A 26662-nucleotide genomic window follows, 5' to 3' on the forward strand; every position below is an offset into this window, starting at 1 on the left:
AACCTCTGCCCGGGGGTCTCGGGCGGCAGCCTGGTGCGCGGAGAGCCCCCCTGCAGAAGGAACCTGGGGGGGGAGGGGGTTGCGGGGCGGGGGGCGGGGGTTGCTCCTGGGTCCGCGCGGCCGCGAAGCAGAGCGGCGGGTGCCGCGTACTTTCGGTTGGCCAGCTCGGCTCCGGGATCCCCTGCCAGACAGTCCCCGAGATGAAGGGCCACCCGGGCGGGGGAGGGTAGAGCCGAGGCTGGGGAATCGATTGGCGCCTCCGCCCATTTCCCGTAATGCCTTCGTGAAGGATAGGTTGGAACGGCTCCTGGATCCAAACTCGTTGAGGTAAAACTGGTTTCTGCTCGGTGACCCCCACCCCACACCCCAGCTGTATCTGGTGGGCCCTACCCTCAATTTGTGACCAACGCATGAGACAGAATCAACTTGAAGGAAGATGTCTGTGATTCTCACCCACGTCTCTTCGCGTCTGTCAGTCGCTGTGAAAACATTGGCAAGCACTGGGTTTTATTTTGTTTCTTAATTATTTTATTTTGTTTATATATTTTTATTAGAAGCTCTGTGTTAGGCCTGTGGAACATAGAAAGACAGAAGAGAGACTTTCCCTGCCCAGCAAAGACTACAATCAAAAGGAAAACTCTTTATGGACAGAATAACATACCGTGAAAGCAGGCTGAGGCCTGTAAAACCACAAAACTTAAAAGTCAGTTTAGTGTCATTTTAAGGCAATTGAAGAATGAAAAACAGGGGCCGGCCGGCAGAGGCGTAGTGGTTAAGTTCCAGCGCTCTGCTTCGGTGGCCCCGGGTTCGCAGGCTCGGATCCCAGGCGTGGACCTACTCACCACTCATCAAGCCATGCTGTGGCGGCGTCCCACGTATAAAGGAGAGGAAGATGGGCATGGATGTTAGCGCAGAGCCAATCTTCCTCAGCAAAAAGAAGAGGATTGGCAACAGATGTTAGCTCAGGGCTAATCTTCCTCACCAAGAAAAAATAAAAGAACAGAAAGCAAAAACTGCTTTAGATAAACATGATAAATAATAATATACTTTAGCTTCATGTTATGGCCATAAAAGAGAGAGATCAGTCAGGTAGGAAAGACAGAGGAAAGAAAAAAAACTGGAAAAGAATTCAATAGACACTATGAGTAAGAGACCCTAAAGGAAAAAAAACCATAGATTACTCACAGCTCAGACACACAATCACAAATAGGAGTGTGTGTGTGTGCGACAGTTAAAAAAACAAAGTTATAATATATAGAGAGAAATAATACAAGAGAAGTGGAAATAGTGGAAAATAGAAACACATAAAGTCACTAATTCACAGAGAAATATTAAAATTTTATATCATAAAATTTCTGCTGAAGACTTGAATCTTACATTGTGCAATTATAGGCATGTTTGCAGATTTATGCAAATATGGGTATAAAGGATAGGATGAAATTATAGAAATATAGGTGGCTTTGGGGTTCAAAAAACTTGTCTTAATCCTGCTTCTGTTACTTATGAGCTATTTGACCTTGGAATATTTACTTAATTTCCCTAAGCCTCAGTTTTCTCATCCGTGTTATGGGGATAGTTGTTTCTAATTTATGGACTTGTTTGAACTTTATATAAGATGAAATGTAAATCACTTAGCCCAGTGCCTAGCTCTAAATAAGTAATAATAATAATTATCATTATTATTACTACTATTACTATTAGTTTATTTTAATCCTGCTATTTGTCTTACTGGTCACTTAAGTTGAAGATTAGATTTCAGGCAATAATTCCAGATCCCCTCCTCACTTCACAGAACGTACCATGTGCTTAAAGTTTACAAGTTCTTGGCAAGTCTAAAAGAAATTGCCCCTTTTTTTATGGGGATTTATATATGTCTGTGAGCTGAGAGCATCCAATTACATCCATATATATAATATTGCCTGAAAAGCCCTGCAAGCAAGAGGTTTCCAGAAGTAAGAAGGTGAAGAGTGGACTTCTCTCCTTCTTGGTCTTTGTTAAATAATTATAGAGAGGTAAGGATACCACATATTCCCTTAGTAATAACCAACATCCCTATAGCATTCTTAGTGCTAAGTACTTTTCACATCATCCTGCTCACATTGGCTTGGCTTCTTTTCCCTACTCTTCCTTCCTCTTGATCTCCAGTTATTTTTTCAGTTTGCAAAAGCGGCAGTCAGAAATGTCAACAGAAAAATCCACACAAAATAACTCGCTTGACGCCAGCAGGGCCTTAAAGGTCAAACTGAAGGTAATTTCCTCATCATCCTGCTCCGCTTCTGACCTAATCAAGAGGTCACTGAGCGGGCCGAGGACCTAGTGGGTCCTGGCTCTCAGGTAAACAAAAAATAGAACAAGGACACAGTTCACAGCTCTTTCCCCTAGTGTTTGTCCAAGTGGACAGGAAGGAAGCAGGAAAAAGTTGAAAGGCATTTGGTTTGAGAGAATCTGTCTAAATCTTCGTTTGCGTACAGAAGATAAACAAAGCTTTTTATCTCGTATTGAGAGAATCTGGAAATCCATTTTCATTGAGTTGTAGAGAAAATCAAGCACGAACTGCTTCGAATAATATCTGCTGGAAATTGTTATTGTTAACTTGAGAGTTGGTCTGGGACTTTATGTTTGGACATTATAAAACCCCGTTCCTCTTTCTCCACTTCCACGAAGCTTGGAATGTTAAGAATCTGCACTAAGGTGCAGCAGGTTCCCCAAATTTGCACCAATATTGCTGGTAGATTCCTCTCAAATGGCCCGGTTTCAAGAACTTGAATTCTTTCTTACGAAAGCCAGTTGTCAGTTATCCCTCTTATTCTTGTCAGGTGCTGGTGGTTATTCACGAGACAGAGTAGACTAGAAAGAGGACAGATCTGGACAGCTGCTTTGAAGAAAGTAGAAGCAATTATTTGTATAAGCGATAGAGTGAGTAGGCACTTTTCGTACATTACCTGTGTTTGAAAATTGCCACAAGCCTGTAAGAAAGGTATTAGTGTCCACACTTGAGAGAAGAAGACCCCAAGGTGCACTGACTGTAATTGGGTAGGCCTAAGGGAAAAAGCTGATAAGAGTCAGAGGCAGGACTCAAACCTGCCTGCCCCCAAAGACCAGGGTCTTTCCACAATGTCATTCATTCTGCCCCTGTAATGATACGCATCAAAGGACCTGACTCAGTGACCACGCATAATTGCATAACATTAGAGGAATGCAAGAATGAACTAAATCAACAAGCATGGTGTTGACTTGGAAGAACAGTGTATTTTACACCCATGTCCCCTTAGACGTCTACTAGACATTTCAAATTTAACATGTTCCAAACTGAACCCTTGATCTTCCCTTCCCCTACAGCCTTCTCTGTCTCTGTTGATGGCAACTCCTTCCTTTATTTCCTGGGCTCTTTATCTCATACCCCACATCCTAACCATCAGCCAGTCATGTAGGCTCTATTTTCCAAATATATCTAGAATCTGACCACCTCTCACCACTTCCACTGCTATCCCAAGAGACCCCATTATCTCTTGCCTCCCAATGACTGTAGCCTCCTAACAGGTCTCCCTATTGGACCCTCATCCCCTTTTATAGTCTCTTCTCAGCTCAGCAGTCAGAGTGATTCATTTAATGATTTTCCTTTCACGGAGTAAATGACCTCCAGGGCCCTTGCTATCTCTTTGAGCTCAACTGTCACTCTCCCCTTTGTTCACTGTGCTTAAGTTCCACTAGTCCCCTTGCTGTTCCTCAAACATACCAAGGATCTTCCCTTCTTGGAGTGTTTCCTCCATGGGCTTACACTTATGTGGCATTTACTATGCACCTGAGGCTACCCAAAGGGCAGGGCAAACATTAACTCATCTAACAATCCACGAGGTAGGTGCCGTTCTTATCATTCGTTTTGAAAGATGGGGAAATTGAAGTGTGAGGATTAAGGAACATAACGAGAGTCTATGCTCTTAATCACTAGCCTATGCCACCTCTAAAAGCGATGGCTTGCAATCACACACCACCATTTTAAGTCTCTGATTTTTCTGAGTTCTTTGTCTTTTTCATTTGTCAGAAGTTGGATTTAAACATGTGTTTTAGATGTGAATTTGCAGGCATTCGCTATGCAATCCAACGACATTTTCTCTCTCTTTGGGTACAGAGATTTTTGTTTAGTCATCATGCTATTTTTGTTTAGCCCAGCAGACATTCACTGGCTTTGTCTTTTTTTTCCTGGGTTGGCATATCATATTGGTTTAATTCAGAGAATTTTATAATCCGTTCCTAAGAATGGCTGCCTCTCTTGTTCTCTCTTATGTTCTTCAGCAACCCTTCGTTAATTAATAGGGAGATTGATGCATATGAAAGTACAGAAGTATGACAACTTCTAGAAACTATTGATTCCATTACATCTTCTATGAATTACTGGAGAGATGGACTGAGAGCAGGTATCTGCTACTAGCAGTTGGCTTAGAGGGATGAGAACTTCCAGTTTTTCTATGAGTGAGAGAGTGCCAGAAGCCATGGATAAAGATGTTTATTGTAGATAGACTTTTAGGATAAAGGGAATAGGCGTGGGCATGGGTAGGGGAGTGAATTCAGATAGAAGGATTGAAGGAGCAAAAAGTATAACAAGAAAGAAGTGAGCAGAATCTTAGGGGGAGATGAGTGCAGAGTGTAAATTTAAGAAAATCTCTCACAAATGTTTAGCATTAGCCCTCCAGATTCCAAATAAATCAACCCAACAGATTGTCATCAATTCTTCACCAACCCTTCTTTTCCATTTGTCAGAATGAACCCAATGCCTGTGAAAAACTCTTCAGTAATCTGAAAAAGTATAATAATGTTGTAGATTTTTATTAATCTTTTTGTCTTTTATAACTTCAATATAATTTTTTTTTATCTTTGTTTTTATAATCATTGGAAGTAAAATCACATGCTAATTGGTAAATATTAGCACATGATATCTCCCACTTACTGAGTTCGGTCTGTATTCTAGGCACCCTGATGGTTGTTTTTATACGTTGCCTCGTTGCATCCTCATAAAAGCCTTGAGAGTGGAACTATTATTCCCATTTTATGGACTAGGAACCTGAGGCTCAGAGATGCTGTTATTAGAATGTAGGCTCTGTGAAGACAATGGTTTTTGTCTTTTTTGTCGTTGTTTTTTTTTCATTGCCCTGTCTCTAGCACCCAGCCTGGCACATTAGTAGGTACTCAATAAATATTTTTTGAATGTTGAATGAACTGGCTCACACATCTGTAAATACCAAACCAACAGGCTTGTCCACTCCAAAGTCTGTGTTCTTATTCACCTGCTACAGACCTCATGAGCCTCTTAGCTCTTAAACACAGCTCTTTGAGATTACTGAGGCATAAATTTAAATGGGCAGCCTGAAAAAGGATGTTTTGTCCCATTCATTGTTCCTGTTGTGGGCACACCATTTTTATAAAATCCCGAATATCCTTTTTTTCCCCAAATGAAAATATTGTTATTTTTTTCATTGTAAAAATTACACAAGTTTATTGAGAAATTTGAATGATACAAAACAGTATAAAAATTCAGGATAAGGATTAGGGTGAGGCAAGTGAGGCACTTGCCTTGGGTGCACAATTTAAAGGGAGAGGCAAAAACTCAGTAATCAACATAAACATTTTAATTAATTATTTTAAAAAATATAAATTAATGCAAAAAATCCACAGTGAACAAAATATCAAAATTTTAAATAAAGACAAGATCTGTGGGCTGGTATGAGAGTCTGGCAAGGGAGGCCCTCACTCAGGGTCATATAAGTGCACAGTCAGATCCTGTCTGTATTTAACATTTTATCATGGATTTTTTTTCCTGCGTTGATTTTGAATTATTGTTATTATTATATTTTGTGTGAGGAAGATTGGCACTGGACTAACATCTGTGCCCATCTTTTTGCCCATCTTCCTGTACTTTATATGAGACACTGTCACAGCATGGCTTGACAAGTGGTGCGTAGGTCCACGTCTGGGATTCGAACCTATGAACCCCAGGCCACCAAAGCGGAACTTAACCACTATGGCACCGAGCTGGCCCCGGTTTTGAATTTTTTTAAAAAATTGCATTAACATATTATTTATCTTCCTAACTGAGTTTTGGGCGCACATCCTTAAATTTTGCAGCTGAGTGCCTCATTCACCTAATTCTAATCCCAAATCTGATGAAAATGAAAGGAGAGATTGCTCAAAATCAGAGATAACCACTATTAATGTTTGGTGAACAACTTTTCAAACACCTCTCTGATTTGGCATTTTTTTTTTTTTTAAATCAGTTTCTTTTTTTTTAATAATTAACTTATTTATTTATTTATTTTTCCCCCCAAAGCCCCAGTAGATAGTTGTATGTCATAGCTGCACATCCTTCTAGTTGCTGTATGTGGGACGCCGCCTCAGCACGGCCAGAGAAGCAGTGCGTTGGTGCGCGCCCGGGATCCGAACCCGGGCCGCCAGAAGCGGAGCGCGGGCACTTAACCGCTAAGCCACGGGGCCAGCCCTGGCATGTGTTTTTTATCCACACTGTTCCTACCCTCTTGAAATATTTTGTTTTTTACTCATATAGTGAACAGAGGTAAATAGTGACTACAGCATCGTTTTAAGCGGCCACATGGCCTTCCATTTTATGGGTCTACCATAGTTATTTAATCAACTCCCTATTTATTAAATAACATGTCGATAAATATTATTGTAGTCCATACCTTTTTGCTCACTTACCTGATTATTTTCTTGGGATGAGTTTCTAGAATTGGAACTGCTGGTCAAGGAGATTGTGTGTGCACTGCTTTTAAAAGCACTAAAGGCGGGGCCGCCCTGTGGCGCAGCGGTTAAGTGCGTGCGCTCCGCTGTTGGTGGCCCGGGTTCGGATCTCGGGCGCACACCGAGGCGCCGCTTGTCAGGCCATGCTATGGCGGCGTCCCATATAAGGGGGAGGAAGATGGGCACAGATGTTAGCCCAGGGCCAATCTTCCTCAGCAAAAAGAGGAGGATTGGCACGGATGTTAGCTCAGAACTGATCTTCCTCACACACACACAAAAAAAGCACTAAAGGTTATCTGGGAGTCACTGGCAGTCGAATTTAGCTGCTTTATGCCATGTTTGCAGAATTTTTAAAAACATGTTTCCTTTTCTTTGGACAGGACCAGGAGACAACATAGACAACATGTCATCACATTTTTTGCCACCATCACTGACTTCTGGAGGTAAAGAAGAAATCAGTCAAGAAGTTCTTGCTTTGTGCCTGGTGGGGTTGGTCCCCATGGTGGATTGGGAGAGTAAGAAAAGGAAAAAGTTACACAATAAGTATCGGACATGGTCTCTCTATGTAAAGAGTTTATAAACTAGCTGCTGAGAAGGTTCTCTTCTACTTTTTAATTCTGAAAAGAAAAATCTTGAAGTCAGAGGGGCATTGAATTGTCATATTTAGCTAGATTGCTAGAGTCCTTCATGATGTAAAACAATTAACTGAATCATTTCTCACAATAAAGGACGCGAACAACCACACTTTATCAAAATCTGTCCCCTCCTTTCCTTCACCGCCCTTTCCTTCCTTACCTTCCTGCTTCTTTCCAAGCATACAAGGAATCCGTATTTATCAGTATACAAGAATAACTTTTTTGCACTTATAAATTTGACAGAGATTTAAAAATTGGATAACACTAAGAGTGTGTTCCAGGTAACAGGCTCTCTGTAGGCATCCTCTTTGAAGGACAGTTTGGCCCTATCTGTGTTTAGAATTAAAATGTTTGGCTGCAACTGACAGAAAATATAAAACAACAAGGGCTTAAACATGATGGAAGTTTATTTCTCTCTTAGGTAACGACCTCTGGACATAAGCATTCCAGGGCCCGTGTGGAGGCTCACATCAGGGGCCCGGGCTTCTTCCAGCTTGTTGCTGGCCTATATTCTTGATCCACGGGGGCTGCTTCTGCACCTGTGATCACACCCATACTCCTGCCAGCAAAGAGGAGCAAAGGAGAGGGAAGAAGAGGCCCCTCCCTTTTATGACAGTTCCTAGAAGTTACACTCACCACTTCCCCTGACATCCCCTCTTCTAGAACTTAGTCTCATGGCTATGTCTAGCACCAAGGGATGAGAAATGTAGTCTTTACTCTGGGTGCCCATGTGCCAAGCTAGAAGTAAGGGCTCTATTTCTACAGAAGAAGAGAGAATGGGTATGAGGAGACGACTAGTAGCCTTTAAACAGAGCCATGTTGGCAATTTATTCTAAGGCATGTTTGCACAAGTGATTAATGATATGTCTACAAGAATATTCATTGCAGCATTGCTTATAGTAGCAAAAGACTAGGATCGACCATAATGTCCATTGGTATAGAATTGGTTATGTAAAATATGATACATCCCAGGAATGGGATACTAGAAAGCTTTTTTTCTTTTTGATGAGGTAAATATATATGTACTGATGTAAAAAGAACTCCTAAATATATTGCTAACTGAAAAAAACCAAGCTGCAGAGTAGTAGGATATTATATATTGGAGGATTCCTTTTTCGTTAAAGGGTTTTATTACTTTGTCAAGAACTGTGAGGGATCTAAGATTTTCCCCTACTTGCAAGCTAGTAAGTTAGCTTGCCACAGTTTCCTTGAGGCTGACAGGAGATACAAAACTCTTGCGTCAGAGACAAAGGACTTGATCACTCACAGTATAAAAAGCGGTATGAGCAACCAGCATATTTGGGACCAGTTCCCTGAGCTCCATGACCCTGTTTTTAAATTAATAAAATTATATATTAATAACATTCTATGAGCCTCTGAACCCACCAAAACCCAAAAAAGCTAAGATCTTGACATACCTTACACCCCGTCCCTTATCTTCTCTCACCTGGGGTAGCCACCACGCTGAATTCTATGCAGATTAGTTCTTAGCCTTTTTATTTACATAGTTTTATCTTGCCTATATGTAATCTTAAAGAGAATATTTTTTACTTTAGTTATTTTAACTTTTTAAAAATAGTATCCTTCTGACTATAATCTTTTGAGACTTTTTCGCTTAGCACTATATATGAAGATTCGTTCATATTGTTCTGTCCTGTAGATCATTTATTGTGACCACTGTATAATATCACACAGTGTGAATGTACCACAGTTTCTTTGTTGACTCTCCTGTAAGTATTTGAGTTGTTTCAGGTTGTTGCTATTAAAAACAGAGCTGCTAATAAACATTCTTGTACCCATCTCCTGGTACATATGAGAGAACTTCTCTTGCATATATACCTAGGAATAGAACTGTCAAATCTTACGCTAGGTGAATATTCAACTTCAGATGATAATATCCAAGTGTTTTCCAAAGTAGTTGTGCCCAGTCACAAGTGTACCAGCAATGTGTCAGAGATCTAGTGGACTCATCTCCTTTCTAACACTTGGTATCATCAGACTTCTTAATTTTTTGCCAATCAAATGGGCGGAACTGGGATATCATTATGGTTTTTATTTGCATTTCTCTGATAACTAATGAAGTTGAACAGTTTGTCATATGTTTATTGGCCATATGTGTTTCTTCTTCTGGAAGATACTTGTTTAATTCTTTCTTAAATTTTTCTCCTGGGTTATTAGTGCTTCTCTTACTTCTCTTGTACTTCTGTAAATACGGTAGATCCCAATTCTGTCAATTGTGTGTAGTGCAGATGTCTTTTCCCAGTTTTAATTTAACTTTTCACTTTGTTTATGGTATCTCATAATGAACAAAGTCCTCAATATAGTCAAATCTATCCATCTTTTCTTCTATAATTAATACTTTTTGTGTTGTTTAATAAATCTTCCCCATCCCAAAATCTAAATGATATTAACCTATATGTTCTACTATTAGTTTCAAAGGTTTATTTCTGACAGTTTTGTCCTTATCCATCAGTAGTTGATTTTTGTACGTGATGTGAAGATCCAATTTCGTCTTTTTTCCTTGAGAGTAACAATTTTTTTCCAGCTTCCTTATTGAACAGTCTCTCTTTTCCCCATGTGTGGATATGTTTCTGAGATTTCCATTCTCTTCCATTAGTGACTCTGTCTTTCCCGTTACTGTAGCTCCATACGGACTCCTGACATATAGCAGGGCCATATTCCCTCCCTGCTCTTCTCCTTCAGCAGGGTTGTGACTATTCTTGTCTCTTTGTTCTTCCTTTTAAATTTTGGAATTTACTTATGAGGTTCTATTTTTTTAAAAACTCCTGTTGGGCTGTGTATTTGCATTACTATGAAGCCGTTGAGCATTTGTGGAGAATTGGCATCTTTATGAAATTACGTCTTTCTATCCAGGAACTTGACTTATTTCTCCATTTACTTAGGTCTTCTTTAATGTTTCTTAAAATTATTTTCTGCAGTTTGTAAATTCAATTCTGAAATCTTTTAGTGCCCCTTATATTGCCAGCCTAGGTGCTGGGGGTTCAAAGATGAATACATCCATATGATAGATCTTTTAATGGAGACATTAAAAGTTATGCTTTCTAAAAAAATATTTAATACTGGTAAATACTCTAAATATGTTAAGAAAAATAAAAGCTTGTCCAGAAACAATACAAACAGAATGGATGAAGAACAGATGGAAGAAAGAAAGAGAGAGAGAAAGAGAGAGAGAGGAAGGAAGGAAGGGAGGCAGAAAGAAAGGGAGAAACGGAGAGAGAGAGAGAAAGAATGAGAGAAAGAGAGAAAGGGAGAAAGGGAGAGAGAAAGGAAGGAAGGAAGGAAAGAAGGAAGGCAGGCAGGCAGGCTTGAGGGAAAATACCCTGTATTCAATCCACTGGGGAATTCTCTTGGCTCTCCTTTCAAAACATACCCAGAACCCAGCTACTTCTCACCATCTCCACTCTTACCATACTAATCTGAGCTACCATCACCTTTTACCTGAGTTACTGCAATAGCCTCCTAACTGATATCTGGTTTCAATCCTTGTCTCTCCACTCTGAGTCTATTCTCACCAAACTGCAATAGTATTGAATAGGTCAGACCACATCACTTTTCTATTCAAAGTCCTCCAGTGGTTCTCCATTTTGCTGAGAGTAAGTGCCAAAGCCCTCAAGATTGTCCATAAGACCTGACATAATCTGCTTCTCTACTGCCCTCCCCCTCCTTCATTCCATTCCAGCTACCCTGGCTTCCTTTCTCTTTCTTAAACACACACCAAACATGATCCTGCCTCAGGACCTTTGCACTGGCTGTTATCCACTTGGCTAATTCCTTCAATTCCTTTAAAGGTCACTTTATCAATGAGGCCCATCCTGACCACTCCATTTAAAACTGCTCACCCCAGCCTCCCCCTCTCATGTCTTGCTTTATATTTTTCCACAGAACTTTATAGCATATTATAAAAGTTACTACTTTATTATGTTGATTTTTAGATTATCTGTTACCAACTACTCCCCCCACCCCTCCCCACACCAATATAAGGTGCTCAATCTCTGCTTTGTTCACCAGTGTGTCATCGGTGCCTAGAACAGTGCTGGGCCCATATTAGAGGCTCAATAGGTATTTGTTGAATAAATGAAGGAATAAATGAATGAATAGAAGAATTAGGGCAAATAGAGTGACAGTAAGGGGCAAGGCTGAGACAGGGGTGAGACTATGTGAGTGCGGCAGACAGAATAATGTGTCCCCAATATTCTAATTGCTGGAGCCTGTGAATGTGTTGCCTTCCCCCTCCCACAACCGCTGCTGGTTCACTCTGCTTCTGAGTGCAGTCGAGACGTGGCCCCTGCATGGTGTCCTTCTCCCCTGGCTGTGAGTGTATGTAACTAATAAACTGCTGTCAATCTCATCTGTCCAGTGTTGGGTGTTGTGTGTTTAGCCATCTCGTACTATTTAGGGCAGAGGGTTCTTCCTTCACCAACAAGATGAACAGGAGGTGATCAGAACACTCCACACTCCATGTTGAACCCCAGGCTTCCACTCTGCCATTTTCTCTCTCCCTAACCCACTACCTACAAAAAAAATGTGCCTTGGGTTTCTGTAATTCCAGATGCTCCCACTTTCCCAACTGAATCCCTGGAAAGATGGCCATTTCTCCAACTTTTAAGCTCTGGTCCACTGACTCCTAGCCCTGGCTATACATTTACAGCCACTTGGGTCGGGGGGGGGGTGGGGGGTGGCGCTCCCAAAATATTCTGATGTTGATGCTGGCTTGACCAATTAAGTTGGAATCCCGAAGCAGGGTTGGGGGGTGGGGGTGGCGGCAGTGGTGGAGGAGCCAAAGTGATTCTATTGGCTCAGGCCAGAACCACTGAGTTTCTTATTTGGAGCTTTTTGGGGAGGTGGGTGCTGGAGGTGGGGAATGTGTCCTCAGACATCCTTTCCCTTTCTCTGATTTCAGGTGTGAACTCCAATCTCCCAATATTCCTGGCTTTGACTATTGCTATTTAAAGCCAAGATTCCCACCCACCACCCCCTGCCAAGCATTAGAAAGCAAGAAAGAAAGAAAGAAAAAAAGAAAAGACTTTTTATCATTTCAGATTTTATGAATAAAAACAAAAAGTCTATTCAGAAATTCAATTGACTTTTCTCTCTCTCTCTCTCTCTCTCTCTCTCTCTCTTTATAGCCGGGCTTCTTATTTATTAAGTGTACAAGTCCATGGTTTTTAGTACATTCACAGATATGAGCAGCCATCACCACAGTCAATTTTAAAACATTTTCATCACCTCAAAAAGGAACTCTGCATCCCTTAGCCATCACCCCCTATCCCCCATCTCACCTCCAGCCCTAAGCAACCACTAATCTATCTACTGTCTCCATGGATGTGCCTAATCTGGACATTTCATAGAATGTAATGGAATCATATCATATGTGACCTTTTGTGACTGGCTTCTTTCACTTAATATAATGTTTCTAAAGTTCATCCATGTTGTAGTATGTATCATACCTCATTCCTTTTTATGGCTGATTAATATTCTATTGTGTCACATTTTGTTTACCCATTCATCGGTTGATGGATATTTGGATTGTTTCCATCTTTTGAGTATTATGAATGATACTGCTATAAACATTCATGTACAAGTTTTTGTGTGGACATAATTTCTCTTGGGTGCATACCTAGGAGTAGAATGGCCGGGTCACATGGCAACTCTGTGTTTAACTTTTTGAGGAACTGCCAGACTGTTTTCCAATGTGGCTGCACCATTTGCATTCCCACCAGCAGTGTATGAGGGTCCAATTTCTCCACATCTGCACCAACACTTGTTATTATCTTTGACTTTCCTGTTTAAGACGCTCTAGCCTGGCCTAGGGATCTCCCTAAGGGTATTGGCTGTGTCTATTGCTGACAACATGGTGGTGTAAGGGTAATTGTGGTTATGTTTGTAGTGGTGGGAAGAAGCAACATCCTAATATCTCAAAATATGATCCCACTATCTTGTAAAAGGCCCCTTATCTATTTACACAGCAAGTGTCGACTCTTCCCCCGTGAAGCACTAAGCACTATGCTGGGTGCCGTGGGAAACAGAGAGAGGAGCTGTGGCTTCTGCCCCTGAGATCCAGGCCTTGCATCTCTGTCTCATTTGGGGAGGTGAGGCTGCCCCTCTGTGTCCTCCTCCTCAGAGACCCAAGCATCACTTTTACTCTGCTCTGGCTAGTGGGAGCTTTGCTGTTCCAGTCAACAGAGGAGGGATGACAGAAATTTTTCTTTTTCTTTTTTTTTTAACAGATAAAGTAAACGATGACTCAATCAAAAAGACCAGTCCGTATAGGATCTTTTTCAAAGATCTCTTTCTTTTCAAAGAAAATGAAATGGCAGAAAAGAAAAAGGTAAGGTCTTATTAATATCACAATCTCAATTAATGTTAGAATCAGATCCTCTTATCCATCACTTTTGCTGTGCTGGGAGATGGTGCGAACACGCACGAGAGGACCGCCCTGTAGGGACCTAACGATCACCGCCTGTGGGGGGATGACAGACACTACAGTCTGCTGTGACGAGTACAGTATGCCCTACTTCATTGATTCTGATGCCCACATTTTTTCACATTTTCACATTTCTGAAAGGGGGATCCAGCTTACATAAACGGGATGTCATACAGCATTGGCAGTGCATAAAACAATAGTGCATCTTACAATAAATGGCATCTTAGAGTTGATGAAATACAGTAAAAGAGGCGTACAAAGGAAATGTAGAGAAAGGGGTGCCCATCTTTGTTGAGAAGACGGAGAAGAGGGTGGTGGTGGAGTGTGTGCATGCGTGTGTGTGTACAAAGGCTTTACTGAGGAGATAACAGGAGCTGAATTGTGAAGAATAAGTCAGAATTTGCCACACAGATACAGATAAGAGAATGTATATGTGTGTATTGGGGAGGGGGCTGGGGGAAGGAAGAAGGAATAAAAGTGGAGGAGGGCGTGTCATTTTAGAATTAGTTGGTTTGAAGCTACATCAGTGATGAGGCTAAATTTCCAGCTGTGTCTTGCAGTTAAGCTCACTACTTGCATGATCATACCTCACATTACATGGTTCAGATTTCATGAGGTTTGCTTTCCTAATTCCTAGAGGTAAAGGTTGATTACAGAATTTTTTAAAAAATCCTAATTAGAATGAGGGAAATATCTAGAAATGTCCAATAACTGATTCAACAGTAAGGTGACGGTTTTATGCACGTGTTCTATAGTTTTATTGAAAATATCCAAAACTAAACTGAGAAAAGATTCATGAAATCGGAATCCTGATTTTTTTTTATGTCTATTGGGGAGGTCCATTTCCCCTCAAGTTTTCAATTCAACAGAACCAATCCTTTCAAATCAATGGAATTTCCAAGTTACCTGCATTTTGGGCAAGACAAGATTGTGAAAATAAAGCCAGAACAACATTTTCCAGTCTCGTGTTTGTGACATACATGTTTATTAAAGGTCGAATGTTTTCATATTTGTGCTCAGCTTCATACAAGAAGAGACTGAAAACTATACGCAGCCCTCAAAAGACAGGAAATTAAGGTTGCTTGTCTAACACATTAGTAATGACAAAAGGACTTGTTGCAAATGATATTTTATATATGATCACTATTTTAAGACAACATTATTTTGGTATGTTAGAAATTCTTTTAAACTTTTCCACTTGAGCAGGAAAAATTTATGAACCGCAACATGAAAGTCTATGAAAAGTCTACTTTTTCATCCCGGATGAAGAGTCGTTCACACTTGGGCCAAATAACATCCTACTCTGACAGAGCTGGTGGCTCATTTGAAAAATTTGGGCTAGATCCCACTCTTATTCTCAGATTAACAGAAGGTAAGTCTCAGTTACTGTTTGTTTAAGAATGTTGTTTTGAATGTTTACTGTTAATGTCAGGTTTGGGGGCTTTTCTGGAGGTGAGAAAAACGAAGTATGCTGTCTCATAATATAGTGAGGGAGGTCTTTGTAAATGGGAGTTGAGAATCGGGAGAAAAATCTATTTTAAATAAGAAAACTTTTCCAAGAAATAGACTGTTTCTCATTTTCATGGCTCTAAGGAAGAAAGTCACTGCCAAAATGATATAGTATTAAAGGTAATGGCTCTAGCCATTTAATCTCAGTTCTAGATGTAGAAATATGGAAACTTTTTTCCAAAGAGAAGTCTTGATTGTCAGGGCCGTAGATCTCATATATCCAGAATCAGAAAGCTAATAGAATTAAATGTTTGCCTGTTGTTGCAAAAACATAATCTTTGAGTAAGGTTTTAATGACCTTTGAAGGCCACATGTTAAAATACTACAAGCTATTAATTATTGTTCCATGGGGCCAGCCCAGTGGCGCAGTGGTTAAGTTCACACGTTCTGCTTCAGCAGCCAAGGGTTCACCAGTTCGAATCCTTGGCGTGGACCTACTCACTGCTGATCGAGCCATGCTGAGGCAGCATCCCACACAGAAGAACTAGAAGGACCTACAACTAGGATATACAACTATGTACCGAGGGCTTTGGGGAGAAAAAATTTAAAAAAAAAGAGGAAGATTGGCAACAGATGTTAGCTCAGGGCCAATCTTCCTCAAAGAAAAAAAAAGGAATTATTGCTCCATGAAAGAGGGCAATCTGGTAATCAAAATGTCGTGGGCATTTCCTACTTATCAGATCAAGAAGTGCCTACAAATGAGACAGAAAGCAGTTTGAAGCTAACAAAGTTAAAGTGATTAATGCTAGGATGATGGAGTCGTAAAATCTTCCCCCAGAATGAGTCTCATCCAAATTTTTTTTTTTTTGGTGAGGAAGATTAGCCCTGAGCTAACATTTGTTGCCGATCCTCTTTTTTTGCTGAGGAAGATTGGCCCTGGGCTAACATCCGTGCCCATCTTCCTCTACTTTATATGTGGGACGCCTGCCACAGCATGGCTTGACAAGTGGTGTGTAGGTCCGCGCCTGGGATCTGAATCCCTGAACTCCAGGCCACTGAAGCAGAGCACAAGACTGTAACCACTACACCACAGGGCTGGCCCTCATCCAAATTTTTTAATTAAAAATTTAAAAGGAAGGAAGGAAGAATGAACATACATCAAGTGCCCAGGTTTTGCTATGGTAACTTAAAAAACATTTCTATGGCACCCAAAGTCCAGGCACTTTCCCAAATTGTGGAAAAAAATCTTCAGAGAACAGGAAAACCACTTAGGAAAGAACTTCGGATTCAATAATTAATGTAGAAAAGGGAAGCTGTGTTAACTTATTTAGAAGATCTTGGAGGTGCATATTCTGCACTATAATTGTATGAAAAAGCAGCAAATGATAGCAACATAGTGGTATCAGTGACTATGCCACTGACAGGGTGTATCTAGGTTCAATCTTGGGTCTCATAGTCCTCCTCTGTAGAATGGTGAACCCTAAGTCATCAAGAACATTTAAAATTACGGGTGATATGTTTTAGACAGAGTTCTACACAAAGTGGCTGACTTCAAAAATCCTTGCCACTCCAATAGTTCTGAGATAACTAGGAAGTATGGCTTTGCAGGTGACCCTAATCATCACCACTGCTGGCTAATGGAGTTACTGGTCTCTTAAAGGTAAATGACACAGGTAGACTCTTAAAAAGGAAATAGTAAAATGGGTATTATCCAAGGCAATTTGGGCTTTGTCAGCAATGGCAATCAGGTTGTTAGTTTCAGCTGATAAAACAGAGAAGCAATTTGGACATTTTCATTTAAAATAAAGAAGTCCCTCTCAGGCTCTATTTCCAATCAGGAGTTGATTTGAGTGGGACCCCCATTCCCCAATCTTACACTTCCTGCCTGAATTCTGATTGAAAACAAGCCTACATGATAGTAAAATGAGAAGAGACCCCTTCCTCGGGAGCGTAGGTAATTTTATTTTTGTGTATGCGATAATGGCAAACTGCTAGATCACCATCAAAGACGTTACATGGGCAGCTGTCATAGGCAGATCAGTTAGGCTACGTGACAGAAGGGCCGTTTCTAGCTTCATGCACCAAGCCTGACTTTGGTTTTGCTCTCAACGGGCATCACCTTTGGATAGCTTTGCTCAGTTGCAGCTCTCTGTAGACTCAGATCCCTCAGACTGGTCTTTACCTCCCCAGGGAGTGATGAGGTGCTCTGGTGTTGAGGAACACTAGTGCTTTGGGGAGGGTTTTATCATACATGGTCTCTTGGCCAAAAGAGCTTCCTGATCAGCTAGAGGAGCCAAAATGGGAAACCCACTATAACCAGTCTATTTAGAGTTGAAGAATAAAATTGCATCAACTCAGCCAGGCTGGACCATGTTCAAGTAGCCTGAGATGGTGAGCATGGCTATAATATTTAGTCAATTGACAGTATAGGATTTTTTTGGATATTGAAATTTATTTTCAATTTGACCCATCATAAGTGACCAAATGAAAGCAACAGTAAGCATCTTTATTCTTTTGTTCTATTAAAAATGTTTAAGTAAATTGAACCTGAATTGAATGAGGTAAATATGGGAGATCAAGGACCATATTAAATAACACCATGAGGATGCAATCTGCCAGATCCTTTATGTGGGAAATTCTCTAGGGAAACAGACCTGGTTTCTTAAACAAAAAAATGGCATGGAAAAAAGGTAGTGTGTGTGGGGAAGGGAGAATGGCTGTTTTATAGATAAAAAAATCAAGTTTAGGAGCCATATCAACCAAATTGATCTTTGTTTAGATTTTAATTTTTTAAATTCTAAAAAGTTATTTTTGAGACAACCGGGGTAATTCGAACCCAAACTTGGTATAAGATGATACTAAAGAATTGTTAATTTTGTTTGGGATGACAGTAGTACTATGACTATGTTTTAAAACTTTTTTATCTGATAGAGTTACATACCAAAGTATTTACGGATGAAATGATAACGATGGCTTGGCTTTGCTTTAAAATATTCCAGTGAGAGGAAAATGTGAGGTGGCAATGGATGAAGCAAGATTGGTAAAATGTTGAATGTTGAAGTTGGTGATAGGTACATGGTGGTTCATTTTATGACTCTACTTTTATGAAGGTTGATGATTTCTATAATAAAAAGTGTTTTTAAATGTTACAATGAAAACTGTGTGCTAACTAGGTGATTATTACTTTCACATGTGTTATTTTATTTAATTCTCAATGAAGTGCTGTCAGATGTTTTTGCCTCCTCTCCTCATCTGATGAAAATGGCTCAGTGAGGTTGATTCACTTATTTAAGGTCACTAAGTGGATGCAGAATTCAAACCAATGCCTGTCTTACTCCAAAGCTTGTTGTTTGTCTGTCACCCACCATCACAGAACTAGTTATTGATGATTATAATAATCACTATTGCTATTATTATTGACCTTGAAAAATTGTGATTACTCATTGCAATTGTATTTTTAAAATAATAATACCTAACAATTATTAAGAAATTACTATGTATTTTATAATATGTTGCCCCATTTCCTTCTGACAACACCACTATGAGGTGGAGAGTAATAGTATGATCCACTTAGGCTAATTTATGCTGTGGTAATAAATCACTGCGGAGTTTCAGTGGCTTACAGTAACAACGGAGGTTTATTCTCATTCACTTTTCCACTTGGTGCTTTTCATCGAGTTCTGCACTGGAGAAACAGCGCCCTCATCTGGTACGTTGCTGGAGTTGTGGCAGAGGGAGAAAGAATTGGTGGTGGTTCTTAACAACCTCTGCTTGGAATCAACATTGGTCATTTCCACTCCCATGCCTGATATCGATGGGGGTGGGAGAAGATAATCTTCTTCCAGGGAGGGGCAGAAAATATTTGGGGACATAATATAATCTACCACAATTAGTATCCTCATTTTACAGACGAGGAAACTGAGGCCTGGAGGGGGTAAGGGATTTACTCACATTCCCACAGCTGGTAAAGGTGGAGGCAGAATACAACCCCAAGAGCCTGTGGGCCTCCTAGTGCAGCACAGCCTCCCTGGTTATTTGGGAATACTATTTTATTTCTATTACTTCTATTTACATTGTTATTAAGAGACTTTATTCTATACGGCATTCTGTTGGTATTTCACCAAGCGAACTTTATTGAAATGCAGCCCATGTATAATTTTTCCAGAATGAAGAAAACTTGAAAGGAAACTTTGGTCTTTTCTATTGCTAGATGGTCAAGCTAGCTGTCATCTTTTCTTTTCCTGCCATAAATTTGGTTCGTTATCCTCAAACATATTTATAGGACTTCAGTTTTATGTCTAGATTGGCTAAAATGTTAAGATTTAAAACAGTTCAGTCTTATTTAGCACAGGCTTAGGAGTCATATGCTCCTTCTGCCACTTGTTAGCTGTGTGATCTTAGACAAACATCTTGACATCTCTGAGCTTCAGGACCTAAAATACAGGATAGGGATCGTAATAAGTACCTTTGTGGTATTATTGTTAGGATTTAATGAAATGATGTATTTAAAGTGCCTAATAAAATTCCTGGAATATGATGGACACAAAATAAATCATAGTTACTATTTTTAATTAGTTTTTGAGTGATTAGGAAAGAAGTTTATTTGAAGGTATAGTATTTTTTTAAGTCAGATACATACCACATGCAATAATTTAATTACATAGCTCTTATTTTAGACATCTTTGAGGAATAGTGAACTAATCTATTCAATTTTCTTTAAAGGTGCAGACACAAAAAGGACTGTCCGTGAATTTATTAATGACCAGAGAAACAGGTTTCTGCTTGAGGTAATAATTTCTTTCTTGCATTAGCCAAACCCAACACTACTTGCATAGCATTACCAAATTTTCACCTTGACATTTTATTTTTCCCTTACGTGCCCCAGATCTATTGTTCTTCCTATCCTCTCCTTCAATCGGGCTTTTGTTCTCATCATTCCACCAAAACTACTCTTGTCAAGGTTACCAATGACCTTCCTGTTGCCAAATTCCAGTTGTCATCTCACGGTCTTCCTCTAACTTACCTTTGGCAGCAGTTGGCCCATTTAATCACTGCCTCTTTCCTGAAACACTTTCTTCCGCTGGCTTCCAGGACCCACTACTTCTTGGTTCCTCCCCATTGCTGGCTGCTCACTCCTCCACAGTGTTCTTTCCTCTTCCTCTTCTCCCTGATCTCCAAAGGTCAGAATACCCCAGGGCTCACTCCTCACCCTGTGCTCTATCTGCCCTCCTCCAGGCCCCTGGCTTTAAATCCCACTTCCATATTAACAACTGCCACACCTATTTCTCTAGTCTGATTCTCTTCCCTGACTCCAGACTCACAAATGCAACTGTAGATCTTAACATCCGCACTTAGGTGCTCAATAGGCATCTCAGACTTCACATTTCCAAGACTTTGCCCCTGCTAGACTCTACCCTGCCCTGCAAATCTGCAGCTCATGCAGTGCTCCCCATCTCAGTAAACAGCAATACCATTTCTCCAATTGCTTAGGCAAAAAATATTGGAGTTATCCTCAACTCCTCCTCATGATCCACATCCAAATATACTTTCAAGTACATTTTTTCTGAATACATCCATAATCACACTACTTGTCATGACCCCCACTGCTGCCACTGTATACAGTCCATGCCACCAATATTTCGTGCATGAATTATTGCTATAACTTCTAAACACTGGTCTCCTGCTTCCATTTTGCTCCCTACAGTCAGTCTGTTCTCCACACAGCAGTAGGAGCCTATTCTCCACACATGTCCCTCCTCTGCTGAGGACCTCTAGTGACTTATCTGGTCCCCAGCTCTCTCTCTCTCTCTCTGACCTCATTCTGCCCCTTGCTCACTCTGCTCCAGCCACACTGGCCTCCTTGCTGTTCCTGGGACACACCATCTTGCTCTTGCCTCAGGGCCTTTGCACGGAGGCTCTTCCTTCTGGGAGGAACATCCTCCCTCAGATAGCTGCATGATTTGCTCCCTACTTCCTTCCAGTCTCTGTTTAATTTTCACCATATCGGGGAGGCTTTCCTAGGCTAAACACAGTGGTACCCCCCTGCCCTTGCCCACTGGTCCCCTTATCTCCCCACTTAAACCACTCCCCCCTCTACTAGAAAGTATACCGCATAAAAGCAATTTTGTTTATTTTGTTCATGGCTCTATTAGCACCACTTAAAACAGTCCTGGCATACAGTAGGCACTGAATAAATACTTGGTGAATAAAGTAATGAATGAAATTTTTTTGGTTATAAACTTGGAGTATCTAATTATTGGTTGTTGTTTCTTTAAAATTATCTCACATTTTTAATTCATTTATATTATGATGTAAGCAGTTTTGTTTATTTAAAATTTATTTTTCATGCATGGCATTAAAAACCCAAGTGGATTCTTATATTCTGTACTAAAAAAATAGAAGCTAGAGTCAAGAGTTGTATTTGGGGATTGAAACAGGGCTCTTTGAGGCTGGGTAAACACCCTGCCCTGAGGCTGGCTTGGAGGAATGCATCATGCGCATAGCAGCCTTGGAACCTGATTCTCCCATGGTCCTTCCTATTGGAGGAGGCTTTGTGGCTGCAGACAGCCCAATTTCCCAATGCCCAGAAAGTAATGGAGGGACACTGTGGGTAATACCAGGTGGATCTGCTCTTTGGAGGGATATATACCTTTTTGTGGGGCACAGCCATTTTGGAACAATATTGAGCCTCTTCATAAAAACGAAAGAGAGGAGTTAGTCTCCCTTCTAACTATCCCCAAAAGAAAATTCCTTCATGAAATAAAGGCCATAGCTCCAAAATTTGGTGTACTATTATTTCTAATAGTACAAATGACCACTTACTATGCAAGTTTTTTCCCTTTATTATGAGACTGTTGAAATGTACTAGAAATGTGCTGGAAATGTGGAATAATGTTCTCAATGCACTTCTGTTTTCGATATTCCTAGTATGCTCTGTTAACCAAAAGAAATACAATTAAAAGATTTGAAGAACACATAGCAACGAAGGAAAGGCAACTCATAAAAGCAGAAAACAAGCTTCAAGAAGACGCAATGGCCTTTGAAGAGTTCCTTCGAGAAAATGACCAGAGATCTGTAGATGCTCTTAAAATGTTCGTTTTCTCACTCTGACCAAATTGCTTTTTTCCTCCCTCTTTTTTCTTCTTAGTTTCTCAGAACACAACACAAAACAAACTAACAAATTTCTGTTACTTTTCAGTGCAGCACAAGAAACTATAAACAAACTCCAAGTGACAGCAGAGCTAAAGAAAGCAAATATGGAGATACAAGCAGTGAAAAGGTGAGGCCAGGGCACCATCTTTTCCTTATCAAATGTCCAAGTCCCATTGAGACCTATTCATGCTTAGCGAGACCTAAGTAGGAATAATTCTTATCAGTCGATGATTTCATAGGACGACCACATTTTTAAAATAAGTAATCTGTCGATCAAGGATCATCTCTGCCTGGGTATCAGGACAGTACAATGACCTCTGGCTGAAAGGTTTCTTTAACTTGTCGATATAGAAGCCAAGAAATTAGTTGAAAAGAAGCAAACCAATTTTGGGAGTAAACAATAAGTTTTTTCTACGTGTCCTTTTTCTTTATTCTAAGGCACGTTTCTTCCCACATTTTAACATCTCTGGAATTCAGATTCATTTCACAATTGTCTTACAATTATAACTGGCAGGGTTTTTTTATATTTATGCTCACACTTAGCTGAACCTAGCATTGGTATTAAAAACTAGGATCTATAATGATAAAAATTACAGGAGCAGGAGTTAGGATAAAATCATTGTACCACCACCACTCTTTTTTTTCAAACCTGGATGTTTTCTTTTATGGTCAAGTATATCTCAACTGATCTAACTTTAAATATCATAGATATTTATTGTAAATATTGTAATATCGTAGCTTCTGTAGGAAGCTTCCTTCTGTCATCATCTTTGGACAGTAATTGCATGATCCAGGAGACACTGTAGCCTGGTGTCAAGTCATGCTAAAACATGTTTTTTCTTTTTGAGGACTTGATAGTTAGCTCTCCTCTGAAACCAAGTCCTAGACTTACATCCTGGACTTCTTTGGGAGGAGGACAGCAGCTTGTCTAAAATGCAGCAAATGAACAGGATGGTAGTTTCTTTGAAACCAATTGCTACTAACAATATGTGTGTTTCAAACACATCCTGGTCACAGCACCCTCTTCTATTTTAGGATCCTAAAGTTGAAGGTGCTCCAAGATGAAGAATTCCCCTCCCTCCCTCGATAATGTAATCGGAAGACTCTGTTCTATTTATAGAACTAGAGTAGCAGCCTCTATGTTTGCATAACATACTGTATTTATGCACAGTGGCCGCCCAGGTAAACCCTCCAAACAGCCTTGCTGAAGAGAATGTGCTTACTGTTTATGCGTCTCATCACCCTAGAAAGGTAACAGCAAGAGATGCAAGCACCTGCTGTTATTTCCCTCTTCTCTCTTTATGGGCTTGAGATGGCCCCAGGAGGTCCTCCACTGCAGGGAGGGCTGGAAATCTGTTTATGAAGAGAAAGGGAGCTTGTTCTGAAGCTTTTGCTTGGAAGCTGTGCAATTCTAGCCATTTTAACCCTGTTTTTTGTAGCACATCTGGGAGGACTTCAATCTAAAAATAAAGTGGTGGTGGAATGAGGGACTCCCAGCATCTTTCGACTAGTGGTACATGAGCCAGGCATTTACTGACTCTTGAATATCGTTCTCACACCAGGGCTTAAGGAAGACTCGGACCGAAAGAAGTATTGAAGCTGAAGATATGGATATAGGAGTAATATTGATAAGGGTATTGACAAGGATATGAATAAGGGAGGCTCCGAAAGATGAGGGTGGAGCTCCCCTTCACAAGGCCCTTCGGTGTTGTTTGAAACATTCTTCTAGGTCCACTTGGTAACGTGATTATGGGAAAGCAACGTGAGGCTAGGGAAAGGCTTTCGGTCCAAGTCACTGGGTCTTGTTGGCGAGAGCTTGGGCATCTGAGCCAGACAGACCCAGGTTTGTGTGCTGGCTCTGCCATTTCCTAGATGCGTGACTTTGCAAGTCATTTATTTCTTCTTCCAAAAGATAGGAATAATGAAACCGACTGTAAAGTGCTGTACTGGGTATGAAATGGCATCTGTAGTGTGTCCTGCGTATTGCCCGCTACAGAGTAGGTGCTTATGGAGCGTTAGTTTCCTTTCTTCTCCTTACATAAGTACCATCTTTTCTACCTTCTGATTCCTCCTTGTGTCTAAAATTTAATACAGTATTTCCCTCAGAAATAAATAAGTAGAGTAAAACTATCATCAGTCTATTCTACGTGTGCGTATTCTTGGGCATGTTTTATTCAAATAGCACGCCCACAGGAGTCTTTCTTCTCATCTCATATCTTATGGATGCCCATGTTTTTATGGCCATATTTCCAATTTTTTGTTAAGCAAATTATTATTCAAATACATAGTCAAGAGAATGAATTTTGTAAAACCATTTTTTAAAAAATGAACATGATTTCACACAGATGTATCTAATCATATCTTTGTTTCTTTTGAGTAGTGAAATAGCAAAAACAGAATTCCTCCTTAGAGAGTACATGAAATATGGATTTTTTCTGCTGAAATTGTCTCCAAAACATTGGCAAATCCAGCAAACACTGAAAAGGATGCAGGTGACAAAGAGTAAAGAAAATATGAATGTCACTCTTCCAAAAATATTAAGTGAGTCACATATTCTTCATTTCAATTAAGTGAATATGCCTAATTCTAAAATATGCTGCTTCAATGTTTGTTTCTTTATTAAATAATCAGAATTTCTATTTCAACCAGAACCTGAATAAAGATTCTCACTATCTCTGGTATTATATATTATTAATTTGGAAACTCAGGTTAATTTCAGATATAAAGCAATAAAAATATATACGTGGAGAAATAGAAAATATATTATCTGCAGATGATATGATAGCATACCTAGAAGCTCCCCCTCCCCACAAAAAACCTGAAAAACTATTTGATTTTTATTAAAGCATTCTGTAGAGTAAATGGACACAAAGTCAAATATACTTTATTAAGCTAAATAAACTAACTTTATTAATTAGAAAATATACGAGGAAATTAAATCCAAGAAAGCAACAATAACCTTAATTGTGTGACCTGGAGATTTGACAAAGAGAGGAATATATCATGTTTTTAGATAAGAAGACTGATATTGTGAAGCTGCCAATTTTCCTAAAATTAATGCATAAGTTTTATGGAATTACAATACAAATGTTACAAAAAATTTGTCTGGGGGGGCCAGCCCGGTGGCGCAAGCGGTTAAGTGCACACGTTCCGCTGCGGCGGCCCGGGGTTCGCCGGTTCGGATCCCGGGTGCGCACCGATGCACCGCTTGTTAAGCCATGCTGTGGCGGCGTCCCATATAAAGTAGAGGAAGATGGGCATGGATGTTAGCCCAGGGCCAGTCTTCCTCAGCAAAAAGAGGAGGATTGGCATTGGATGTTAGCTCAGGGCTGGTCCTCCTCACAAAAAAAAAAAAAAAAAAAAAAAAAAAATTTGTCTGGGAGTTGGATGTTGGGTTAGGTAGAACTTTGCACAATGATTCTGAGGTTTATCTAAAAAGATAAATTATTTTGAAGTAAGGAGGGAATGGGGTGTTGCTAATCCTTTAAGATATTATATAACATATTATTACAGAGTCTCAGAAATGAAAACAGTGTGGTAGTGGTGTTAGGAAGTCAGCTCAGTGGACCAGAAATAGATCCCATTATATATAAGAATTTCATAAGTGATAAAAGTGGGGTCACAAATCAAAACGGAAGACTTTCACTTCTACCAGCTTTTGGGTAATAGGGACCAGACACCCTCCTGTCTGAAAAGTCTGAAAAATAGATGAAGCACTAGCTTTCAGACACTGGACTTCAAGGACGGAGGCAAAGTAACCCTTAGAGAGGAAGCAAATGAGGTGAGCCCGATTATGGCCTCAGCATACCGCCTGGGAGAGTTTCCAGGATGCAGCTTAGGTGGGGGGAGTCCAGGTGGGCCCAGCAATGCCCGTGAATTAAAAAGACAGAGCTGGGGGTCCAGGGAAGCCATGCAGCTGGAGTTCCCAGAGCAGAGCACTGGAGAGCAGAGAGCTACACAGAAAGAGAGTTCTGAAGATCTGCAGAGTCTTGGGCTGAGAGCTGATCCTGAGACTCCAGGGTAAGAACATTTATACCACAGAAATAGGTAAGCTACAAATCAGGGAGAATTTTTCCCCAGAGAGCTGGTTGTTAAACATTTACCAGCAGGCCACGGATGGCTGCCCTGCTCAGTTCCCTTGAGTCTCTCACTGTGCCAAGTGTGATTAAATTATCATGTATGTCAAGTATTGAGCACAGTGCTGACACTTGGTTAAACTCAATACATGGTG

At 40.3% G+C, this 26662-nt stretch overlaps 1 protein-coding gene across 1 annotated transcript in view; it reads left to right on the forward strand.

The window, feature by feature from the left end:
* Positions 1-7153: 7153 nt before the first annotated feature.
* CCDC38 (coiled-coil domain containing 38) overlaps positions 7154-26662 on the forward strand; it is a 42349-nt gene continuing 22840 nt past the window's right edge. Inside the window, exons 1-7 of the mRNA XM_058568617.1 lie at positions 7154-7193; positions 13634-13734; positions 15037-15202; positions 20002-20066; positions 22207-22370; positions 22478-22558; positions 24812-24972. Of these exons, the coding sequence (XP_058424600.1) occupies positions 7154-7193; positions 13634-13734; positions 15037-15202; positions 20002-20066; positions 22207-22370; positions 22478-22558; positions 24812-24972 (778 nt within the window). The remainder of the gene's footprint in view (positions 7194-13633; positions 13735-15036; positions 15203-20001; positions 20067-22206; positions 22371-22477; positions 22559-24811; positions 24973-26662) is intronic.

The sequence above is a fragment of the Diceros bicornis genome, chromosome 25 (genome assembly GCF_020826845.1).
Source record: "Diceros bicornis minor isolate mBicDic1 chromosome 25, mDicBic1.mat.cur, whole genome shotgun sequence".
In the NCBI taxonomy this organism is placed as follows: domain Eukaryota; kingdom Metazoa; phylum Chordata; class Mammalia; order Perissodactyla; family Rhinocerotidae; genus Diceros; species Diceros bicornis.